This window comes from Monodon monoceros, unplaced genomic scaffold, assembly GCF_005190385.1.
Source record: "Monodon monoceros isolate NGI ecotype Baffin Bay Population unplaced genomic scaffold, NGI_Narwhal_1 Super_Scaffold_3, whole genome shotgun sequence".
Classification (NCBI taxonomy): domain Eukaryota; kingdom Metazoa; phylum Chordata; class Mammalia; order Artiodactyla; family Monodontidae; genus Monodon; species Monodon monoceros.
The window spans coordinates 53671210-53682862 of NW_021703780.1; the positions used below are offsets into that span (position 1 = coordinate 53671210).

At 40.0% G+C, this 11653-nt stretch overlaps 1 protein-coding gene across 3 annotated transcripts in view; it reads left to right on the forward strand.

Annotated features, from left to right (window-relative positions):
- Positions 1–7247: 7247 nt before the first annotated feature.
- The window catches only part of ARPP21 (cAMP regulated phosphoprotein 21), a 118492-nt gene continuing 114086 nt past the window's right edge, over positions 7248–11653 (forward strand). Inside the window, exons 1-5 of one of the 3 annotated variants that reach the window (XM_029242665.1) lie at positions 7248–7324; positions 7414–7587; positions 9280–9446; positions 10430–10471; positions 11436–11525. In XM_029242665.1, the coding sequence (XP_029098498.1) occupies positions 9318–9446; positions 10430–10471; positions 11436–11525 (261 nt within the window). In that variant the 5' untranslated portion in view covers positions 7248–7324; positions 7414–7587; positions 9280–9317. Of the gene's footprint in view, positions 7325–7413; positions 7588–9279; positions 9447–10429; positions 10472–11435; positions 11526–11653 lie in introns of those variants that run through there. The other 2 variants (XM_029242666.1, XM_029242664.1) reach the window with 2 other exon arrangements.

Consider the following 11653-nt stretch of genomic DNA (forward strand, 5'->3'; position numbering starts at 1 on the left):
TGCAAGAAAGGTTTTAATGACACACACATTTAGCTCACCCTGTGGCACCTATAACTGCATCACATTTGTTAAGTTTCATCGCATTTGAAATGACAGATTCTTCCTTCACTTCTTGTAGGAATAAAGGACAAAAGAGTTCACATCAGATACGCTGAATAAAATTAGTATTTCTCCCCACCCTTTTTTTGAAGTGCCTTTTCTCTTCATGATGAATTTTTAGAGTTTTGAATTCTTTAAGCCAGAATTGAAAATATGCATTTGTGATAAATCCTTGTTCCGTTACAAGGTGTCTCCAGTATACATAACTGAACATAAGTAATGGATTATATTCTTGGCATCCAGATCCTCCGAAAGAGGACATCTTAAAATATTGCATTGAACTGAATTGAACTGAGTTGAGAATACAGAACTTCTGACATCTGTGAGATTAACAATGCTCAAGCAAAAGTATCATTTCAATTGATCATCCCCTCTCCCTTCCCTGAAATAGTGTTGTCTGTCCCAGGAGATCATGGTACAGTGATACCAAGGGAAATATTTAGGATAAGCTGTGTAACTTGGTGAGATTCCTGGAAGATCTAACTATTTAGAAACATTTTTGTTTGAACAAAGTTATGTGGTATCATCGGCAACAAGATCCCAGCAGTGTTATTTACTTTCCCGGAAAGTTTGTTTTAGTTACACTTGGAATAAAAAAGCAACTTCCCAAGTCGGAGATCCTGGCTCTTTGCTTAAACATTAAGGAGACACTCATTTCTAAATGTTACATGTGTTCTGGCACCAGTAAATTCAAATTCATTGTTCCATATTTAAAAAAAAAAAAAGTATAATGCTTTCTGAAAACCCTGGGCACACTTTATCTGGGAATCTTGCAGGCATGTGATTTTCTTTATGGCTTCTGGAAAGACAGGTACCATGAGTTCTAGAAGTGAAGGAGGAAACTGGGCAGATAACTAGCAGACATCTAGAGGTCATTCTGATGACTATGGCTTATGGGCTTTCGGGAGTTTCAAAGAAAAAGATGAAGCACAACGTCTAGAAACACACATGTGTCCATAAAATATTAGGGATAAGATCGGGAAAGAAACACACGTACCATTATCAGACAAACTGTTCATGAAGTTTCTGGGCAGTATTTGTTGGCTTATGCGACAGGAAGGGCAGTAGTGGTCTAAGGAAAAACAATGTGTGGGTGTCTCTTGCAATATCCCAGGAACTAATTGCACAGATTAGATAAGCCTCGTCTGTATTTCTAATAGAGCCCCCAGTCGCTAGAGGAACACGGAGTTTTAAAAACAGCTCTGATCCCCAGTTAAAATGACAATGTTTCTTACCCAGCTCTGCCACTATCTGTTTGTAGATCTTCTCCAAGTCACTGGGTTTAATATCAGCTAGACTAGCTGATTTCAAGGTTCTTTGCAGGGCTGTGGTTCTCTGGGTACCTTTTTTTTTTTTTTTTTAAGTTTGCACATGGCTGCAGGTTGGTGATGCTACCCTGTGTATGGATAAATCATACCTAGACTCTTAACAGATTGAGGTAGGAAACATAAGGTGGTGATTAGCCTGCATGGCCTATGAAAGTTGAGGCTATTTTAAAATCCTGGGACTGGTCCCAGGGGTCACCCAGTCAAATCTAAACAAGCCTCAGTGCTTTCTCAGTCTCGGATTGTTTTCTAACATGACAGCGGGGCCACTGGCCCTGTTCTCTGTGGCATTAATTGTGGTCAGAAAATTCTCCTTATCTGCAATAAAAAAATATGCAGGGCTTCCGGGTTCCGGCTTCTGGGACCGGGTTTGTGCCCTGGTCCAGGAAGATCCCACATGCCGTGGAGCGGCTGGGCCCGTGAGCCACGGCTGCTGAGCCTGTGCGTCCGGAGCCTGTGCTCCGCAACGGGAGAGGCCACAACAGTGAGAGGCCCGCGTACCGCAAAAAAAAAAAATATGCAAAATACTCAGTCAGTGATGTGACAAAGCAGCTGATCAGCTGCCCCATTACCGGCAGCTCTCTCATTCAGATGATTGACAGCTCATGTTTGTATTGCACTAAGATGCGCCCAGAGTTGTCTTGTGCAGTTAGAAGTGGTTTCTGTTACCATTTGTGGATGAGGACACATTGGCCAAACATGCACTGATTCTAGTAGAGGTGCAGCAGAAAATTCTCAGCACATCACTGCATCCTAACCTTTTATTCTTGCAGTGTCCACATTGGATGGTTAAATAGCAGAGCTTATCTTGCCAAAGATGAGACTGCTAAGATGATGCTGAGGAGGAGGATGGCCCCATTTATTGGGTACCTATTTGAATCAGTACAAACCAAGGCAGGTTACATCCACCATACTTGTCTTTCTACGTATGTGTTATCAATACACCAGAAGCAGTTTTGTAGAGTAGGCCAGTTCCTCTCTTGTACTATCATTTTCTGCCTTTGATCTGTTTGTGTGTATATTGATTTGTCTATTTTTCATTTATATCACATTCAGGAAGAAAAAAGTTTTTTAGGTTCTTTTATTGTGACAAAATATACATAATATAATATTTATCATTTTAGCCATTCCAAAGTGTACAATTAAGTGGCATTGAACTGTGTAACCATCACATCTGTACCCACAACTTTTTTTCCCCCCCCAACTTTTTAATCATCCCCAACAAAAACCAATTAAACAACAACTCCTTTCTTCCTTACCTCCAGCTCCTGGTAGCCTCCCTTCTACTTTCTGTCCCTATAAATTTGCCTGTTCTAGGTACTTCATATAAGCAGAATCATACCATCTTTGTTCTTCTGTGTCTGGCTTATTTTACTAAGAATAATATTTTTAAAGTCCATACGTGTTGTAACATGTATCAGAATTCCATTCCTTTTTAAGGCTGAATAATATTCCATTGTATGTTCTAGTCCCTGCTTTCCATTCTCTTGGATGTATATTTTGGAGTTGAATTACTGGGTCATATGGTAGTTCTATGTTTAGAAAGGTAGGTTCTTATTTTTTTTCCTAGTGCTAACTTTTGAAGCAACACCAAGTAAGGCCAATTCCTTGTTCTCTGAATATGTTTTAAAATAGCGTTAGAAAATAGCTATTTTGTCCTCCCTAAGTCTTCTCTTGTCTAAACTAAAAATTGCAAATTATGCAACTATTTTTTAGAACCCAAATGTAAGATCTTTTGTCCTGCTACATTTCACTTTATTACTTTCATCAATTAGTTCTGAGGATATCCAAATATTTATTATGGGACCCAGTACATTATTTACTTCTCCCAAGTTTATGTCTTTCTTTGAAATACACTGAGAAAACATTTAAGAATTACAAAAGCAGAAGTCATCTTTGTTTTCCAGTTCATGAATAATCAAGAAAAGGATGATGAAATTGTTTAACCCGTCTTTAAAATTTTTCATGTGGATCCATTAGAAGTATTTAACTTTTATCTTATTTTATTTTTTTGAAAAAAAAAGAGGATTTTTTGAGATTGTGTTACAGCATCCTTGCAGGTGGTAGAGATTCCGTAAACAGTTGTTATAAAAGTGAGGAATTGAAACATTGGCCTTTTTCCTTCAGATGTTTTTACTGAGATCAGACCTCTCTTATTTTTAAAGACACTTGTGATTATTGTGGGGCTGTTCTTATGTTCAAAGCTTTGACATCAGTTTTTTCCGTTACTGAAGTCTGCTAAATGTTGATGTAGGTTATGTTTGTGTCCAATTTGCTGTAATAATAAGGAAGAAAAAGTGATATTCTACATATGAGGTACTGTATGTTTATAAACTGCCTAGCTATCAAAGTTGAAGTAAGAATATTCAAGTAAAATACTTCTACCTTTAAACCCCTAGTATGAAAATTCCTTTTCTTAAATATCCTCCTAGGTTCTTCCTCCAAAACAGTTGTCTGATCACTTTGGCATTTGCATGGTGGTTCAAGAATTTTACAGAATGCCTGTGCATTGAGTTGACCAAAAAATGTTTAATGAAAGGGTAGAACTCCTGGTTGAGTATTTCTTATACATGTATTGAAGGAGACATTTTTCTTTGGAAAGTAAACTTATGTGAAATTCTCTTATTGATGTTTTTCTGTTACCTGGGGAAATTTTCAAGCTTGCTGAAGGTATTAGTCTGTATGTTCTATTCATGCCATGATGCCATGGTTGCTCTCATTTCTGAAAGGATTATATTCCAATTACTTCTCTTTTCTTTCTTTCTTTCTTTCCTTCTTTTTCTTTCTTCCTTCCTTCCTTCCTTCCTTCCTTCCTTCCTTCCTTTCTGGCTGCATTTTGGGTCTTTGTTGCTGCGTGCAGGCTTTCTCTAGTTGTGGCGAGCGGGGGCTACTCTTCGTTGCAGCGCGCAGGCCTCTCATTCCGGTGGCCTCTCTTGTTGCAGAGCCACTAGGGAAGCCCTCCAATTACTTTTCTTCTCTCTTTTTTTTGTTTTTTAAGTCTTTAAACTTAATCTTACATGTTCAAACTAACTCGTTTAACTTTAACAGAATAACTGTTTTGAGACTAGGGTGTATCTTTGGTTGATAAGGGGTTGCAGCATTTAAATACCTTATGCAGAAAATTGACAGATCCCTAATATCACAGTTTGCTAGTGGCTTACGTTTGCAGAACTGTGACTAGCTAAAAGAAGAAGGAACAGTGCATAAGGGGAAAACATTTCAGTTGTTCAAATAAGTAAATCTTGATTGTGTTGTCTCATCATAAAGTACCTATACTGATCGAGGATAAGATTAGTCATCCTCTGCTAATTTGGAGTAGAAGGATTGTGACAAAAGTGACTAATAAAGTGGCCCTCCCAACTTGCTAATAGAATTTAATGTCTCATTTTAGATATCCTCTGAGAACTAAATCACTGCTGGAATTTGAATTAAACCCCAAGCTTTCTTTCTCCACATGACAGCCCAGTGATTAATGTATGCAACACACACACACGCGTGTGTGCACACAATTAGGACATGCCTATTTTGTTGGTAATGATGAAAGACAGAATATTTGGTCTTCTGCACGGTGCTTCTCTCCTCTCGCCCTCTCTTTCTCATTCCCACAAACCCAGTTGCTACTATATGCAACTCTAAAGTCAGCCCAAAAAATAAGAAACAACATAATCTAAAATAGTCATTATTTTACTCATTTTCCTCATTGTAAATAGCTGACAACACCATTGATCAATTTCCTATAGCTTACTTATTGCCTGCCTTTCCTCAATATCACCCCCTAAACCGTGGTTAAAATATTATTTCCACTGAAAGAACTGCAGTGACTTTTATTTTGTGCATTTGTATAGAGTCTCCTTTTTCTCCCTCCCCACCTCCAACCATAACAATTGACACTTGGCCAGGATATCTATTAACCAAATGTTGGGTAAAACATATTTGTTAGACCTGGTTTTGCTTCTTTGTGAAAAATGGGAGAAATTGGGACAGATGAAGACTAAACAGCAGTGGAAGAGTCGGGTTAGTTTGGGGAATGGAAAGCTGGACTAGGGTTGATTCCCTGGCACTGCTTTCTTAGCGAAGAGAACAGTTTTAATCAGTTACAAAAATATTTGTGATCCATATGTTCCTCCCTGCTCGTTCCCATATGCCCATATTCTCTTTTATCTTGGTGGATGATGACTTTATGATTCAGGGAGGCAAGAATAATACCTCGCTGGCTTTAGAGCACAGTGCTATTTCCAAACGTGTCCTGGTAATTACGCACGCACACATATCCAGGCTGTTCACGCTTTGAGATGGTTACGTGAATACCAGTTTGTTCTTTCTTCGTGGAAAGAATTATATCTTGCATCCACCTACTGGGGCTGGAATAAGGCATCTAAGGCTTAGATTTGAAAACTGCATGGCCATTTCACCGGCTGGATTAACCACCACTGTACAAATAGGAACATCAGAAAAAGGAGACAGGAAGGCTGCGGTGATCGTTGATAACTTCATTTTCTTTGGGAAAAGGAAAACAGAATCCAAAAAGCATTTGGTAAATCCATCCATCACAGGTGCCTATTCTAAGACATGTTAGATATTGAGCTGGTTACTTAAATAGATCCTAATTTTAAGGCATGTTGACTTCTATTTAGTATCAAGTTTTCATTATGTGAAACTGATAAAAATTGAGAAATTAAAATTACTGTTGATGAGCAACGCATTTGATCCCTAAATTCATGTTTCCTTCGCCATAGTTATATAATTTTTAACGACAAAAGAAACACTTTTTACAGCCAAAGTATCCATTTTAATAAGACATAAATAACGCTAGAAATGATTGACTGTATAAGCGATTGAATTTTCAACAGTTGTTTTCCTCTTACACAACAAATGGTGTCGTAACCCAATAGGCTGTTGATAAAGCTGCAGTAAAATCCGATGAGGAGCCAGCTGTGCTCATGTCAACTTGGGAGGGGGCAGCGAGGGGGAGGCAGAGAGAGTTTCTAAACTTCAGAGTAAATAACTGAGATGCATTTAGTGTTTTCAAAGTCGGGTATATGGTGGAACACGTGCGCAGGCTGTTGGATTTAGCAGATGTGCGCCAGGGTAGAGTTGCAGCAAAGGGAGAGAGATACAGCTTGGTTTTGGCAAACGTTATTAGGAATCTGTCTCTCTCTTTGCATTCAAGCTGTATTTGCCGCTGCTCCTGTAGGAGTTGTGAGAAAAAGAAAGTGCACGTTATAGCAGGGATTGTTTTCAACAGGCTCAAAGTTTGCAAATCTGTTGAATCCCTCTGACAGTGTTGCTTTGCTGTCAAACAGAATGCCCAGCTGACGGTGGCAGTCCTGATTGGGAGGGGCCAGTAGGTGGCGGGTAAATGATGCTCACACAGCAAAGAGAATATTCGGAATTCTTCTCAAACTGTCAGTGGAGAGGAAAGAGCTCTCTCAACAATACCACTGTGAAAGTTTTCTTTTTCCTTTCTTTGTGTTTTTCACTTTTATAGCTAATGCCTCATTAAGTCAAAAATCTTTCAGCCTTCTTAGGATAACTTTCAGAAGAAAAGAGTCACAGGAACAGCACTCAGGTAGATTATATTGATCTATAATTAAGACAAAAGCTTTGGTTAAAAACGGAGGCAAGACTTTTGCTCATAGGTGATCTGGATTGTCATTGAGGCAAACACACAAGCTTGTTTTTTTTTTTTTAATATAAAGTGCGAGATTTCACTAAAAAAGGTTAAAATTGAAGTGAGTAATCTTCGGTGCATAATGCAATTGTTAATTTTAGCTCGTTGCGTGGGTGCCGCTCTGACTTGAACAGCCGGCTGTAGCCTTCATTAGAGAAGAAGCAGGCAGCTCGGGACAGGTGGAGTGGATCAAGCTGTGAACGTGATTTGCTGGAGGCCGGTCATTAGTGTTAGAAACCCAGTCTTGTTTATTTCGTCCCTCACCCTTACCATGGTTGTTGCAATTATTGTGACTATTGACTTTTCGTCTTTTTTCAGGTGGATGATGTGTCAGGCTGTGTAAGGGAATCGCACGGAGATGGGCATTTTGAACTGTTAATGGGGACATGGGACTCCCGCTGTCTCTGATCCCTCGTGTGGATTTTCCCAGCGTAGAAGGACAGAAGCCGCTCGTAAGTCACCAAGACCGACAGCAGAAATTCTGCGCAAAAGGTAAAGGGCTGTCATCAGATGGCTATCATCTCATCTGTATATTTTTCTCATTCTATAAATATGCCTGTTTGCATAAAACAGTTCATGAAAGGCAACCAAAACAGACAGGATCTGTATCAGGGATTCAACTGCCTTAGTGTTTGTAAAATTAGAGCTCAATTTGTTCTTTTTTTTTTTTTTTTTTTTAAAGCTGGCCACAATCTGTTTTTTATTGAAACCCTCTGGAAAAAAAGTTAGGGCAACAGAAGTCCCATCTCCTGCCCCCACTCAGTACATTGAGAAACAAACTATTTGCTACTGGGAAACAGAACTTTTTGTTTGGTTAACTACACACATCCCCGGTGTCACTGAAATACAAGAGATCTGTCAGATACACTGAATGGATATCCTCAAACCTCCCCAAACCTAAGAGCCTTGCTCACCAGGCCCTCACAGACTCCCAAGTACCATCCTTGAGGAAAACTTCCTTTTCCATTCCCACAATCCTTTGCCAAGTGAGCTTGTCCTGTCATGGTAGGTCTTAGCAAATTTGCAACAGAAATTACTGCAATTTAGATTTTTCTCGTGCTTCCTATGTCCAGTTGGAAATAAAGTTACTGAACTAGTAAATGATAAACACTCCCAGAGAAACATGTCAAGACACTGATTTGTCCAGTAATAGTTACCATTGTAATGACTAGGAACAGGGCAGTCATTACTTGGGAATTTTTGTGAAAAAACTGACTTTCTAGGCTACAAGGTCTTTCTCTTATTTTTCTTTCTCCTTCGTTCCTCTCTTTTCTTTCTTTTCCTCCTTCCTTCTTTTCTCTCCTTTCTTGTTTTTCTTAAAAAAAAATTGAGGAGGAAGTAAATGCTAAATTATTGAGGAGCCCCCTTTGACAGCACATCAGAAGGGGAAGTGTCAGAGCTTTATGGAAGAAGGGAGAAAAAAGTACTAATAACAGGCTTACACTTTGAAAAGCCATTTCCAGTGTCTGTGTAGTCGTCTCTTGTGAGCCTGGAGCATCGGAGTTCAGTTGTGATAGCTTCCTTCTGCAGAATCTCCAGCATCAGTCACCGACAGGGCTTGGGGAGGGCTTCTGCTTTTAATAGCGTCACCGTTACTTTGAAGCCTGAAACTGTTGTCCCTGAACGGTTTACTGCCAAATTTAGATCCTATGTGTATACTGAATTATTACCTCTTACATTGACTTCTGCCCCTTGTAGAGTGTACTGAATCCCTTATACCCAGGAAGGTATGTCTGTGGTTGAAATTTGCAAATGATTTATGAGTCATCTTAGAGATGCTGCAGAACCTAGTACCACCTCCCGACTCAGAAGTGGAGGAAGAATTGGGGAGATACTCTCTTCTTCTTTTGCTTCTACTTTGTAGAGGAGCATAGGAACTGGGAGACGTGTGGGACTTTGATGTCTCATTTTAAGATGTATTGACCCACCTTGACGGCAAGGTGTATTCACAAGAGCATGTTTATGTGTTTGGAGGGGCGTGGACAGGGCAACTGAATCTGCCTCTTGTGTTTGTCTTGGGTACTTGATTTGATCTTGTTTTATTCTCCTTTTGTATAAAATTGTCAGGGAGGCTGGAGTTGCTTATTCGAATTTGAGTACAAAGGGAAAAATCAAATATCTCAAGGATAATGGTCAAGACTTCACCCTGTGCTGACATTACTTTCTGATGTCTTAACCTTGTAGGGTGTCAAATCTTGTTATTTTAATTTGCATCTGGGAGAATGTCTGAGCCAGGAGACCTGAGTCAAACCATAGTGGAGGAAGGCGGGCCTGAGCAGGAGACGGCCACTCCAGAGAATGGCGTGGTTAAATCCGAAAGTCTGGACGAGGAGGAAAAACTGGAATTACAGGTGAGCCTGGAGAAGTCCCATTTCTCATACCACTATGTGCATCCCTTTCTTTCATTTTGAAGATACTCTGAAGGTTTGGGGGTTTTTTGCTTGTAAAGAGTTTGACTAGTAAAATAAATAGGAAATCCATAAAATGAATCTTCTCCTTTCCCAATTATTAGTCTTTTTTTTTTTTTTTTTTTCTGACCAAACAGTGCATTCTGGTCAAAATGCCCTTTGAAATGAAAAAAAAAAAAAAAAAATCCAAAGAACATATTTAATGACTGAATTTGCCCACAGCTTCTGCATATTAATTTCCAGATCAACTCAAGTAGCCTGTGGAGGACTTCTCCTGAGGCAGCTTTACACTAGCTGAGTTATAAAAATGGGTTTGTAGTCCATGGAATACAGCTCATGACAGACTAAGAAAAATCAAAGACATGAGCTCTGTTGACCTTCCTGGGCAGGCTAAGCTTCGATTCTTATTAGCAGAAAAGCCTAGAATTCCCAGCCAGAGAGAGAGAGAGGGAGAAAGAATGCTCTAGAAGGGGTAGGGGGAAGTTTGGGAGTGATTGACGGTACTGAAAAAGTGATATGATTAAATACTCATGATTTATGAGAGAAGGAGATTTGGTAGAAGGAAAACAAACTACTTGCAAATAACCTGTATCGATTTTCTTTAAACCAAACTACAAAAGTGTTAACTCTTTTTATATAAAAAGGGAGCAGAGGCTGATAACAGCATAATGGCCAAAAAAGCCTTCAAGGCCGGCTTTTCCCCTCCCCAGGAGCTGCTGTAAGGAGGGAATGAGAAAAGCTAAATGGTCAAAAGTTTGGGGAAGCAAGAGCTGGGGGAGTCCTCCCTGGTGGTTATAATACCTTGTTGCTGTTGTTATTGATTTTTCAACTCTGGTGACATCTTTTTCTCTCCTTCTCTCCCCTCCCCTCTCCTGGTTGTTGGTGGACTGTTTGTTTGTTTGTTTGATTTTGTTTCTAACATACAGAGGCAACTGGCGGCTCAGAACCAAGAGAGAAGAAAATCCAAGGTAGGGTTCTGGAATACTACATTGACCTGATATCATGGTTGCACGTGGATTAACATCAGGGTTAGAGAATTTGCCAACGATTCACATGGCTGTATGTGGATCTTGGCTGCACCGGTGCTGCCTGCATTTAATGGGGTCGTGTTGATGCCTCTCTGCTCTATGTGCTTTTTTTGGATGTGGACTATTTTTAAAGTCTATTGAATTCTGTTTCATGTTTTGGTTTTTTGGCCACAAGGTATGTGGGATCTTAGCTCCCTGACCAGGGAACGAACCTGCACCCGCTACATTGGAAGGTGAAGTCTTAACCACTGGACTGCCAGGGAAGTCCCTCTGTAGGCTTTTTAATTAGAGCATTTAGGGTTCACATAGCTGCAGTGTATATATTTGATCCTGGCAGACTTGACAGTGCTTTACAAACACATAGCTGCTTGTTTTCTTTTCATTTTAAATCAAGTTTGGGGGAAATGTTTTCGTCTGTCTAATTAGTTTCTGCCTTGAAGTAAACAGGTTCTGGTGTTTAGGACACAATCTTCAACTTTTAAAACATCTTCTCAGTCAGGTCACTTCCAAACCCAGTTTTAGTAGAAATTAATTTGTGTTATCTTTTTCTCCTTGTACTTTCATGAAAAGACAGCAATTCATTCTTTGTACGTCTCCAGTGTGATGGGCACAGTTTGCTAGGCGTGTTCCTTAAATTCATCCTTCCACATTCTCCTCCACCTGCATCTCCATCAACACTGGGGTCCGATGCTTTAAGCCAGTGTAGACACTGCATCCCCATCAACACAGGGGGGTGATGCTTGGAGCCGTTGTAGACAGCACTGAGCAGTGGATCTGAAGCTTGCTTTTAAAACTCTGATTTGGGAATGTCCAGAGAAGGTGGAGATGATTCGACAGCCTGAGGATATTTCCTGGGGGGTTTTTCTTTATTTTCCTTTCCTTCTCGTTTCTTTTCCCTCCCCAGTCAGGAGCAGGGAAAGGTAAACTGACTCGCAGCCTTGCTGTCTGTGAAGAATCCTCAGCCAGACCAGGAGGGGAAAGTCTTCAGGACCAGGTATACCCCCCGTCGTTATGGATCATTGCATGAACGGGATCTACCTTTGTGTGCATGAGTATTAATTTGGCATTAAATAGTGTTTTGGGGGAGCAAAAAACAGTTCAAGAAGGAAAAAGTCTTCTGGC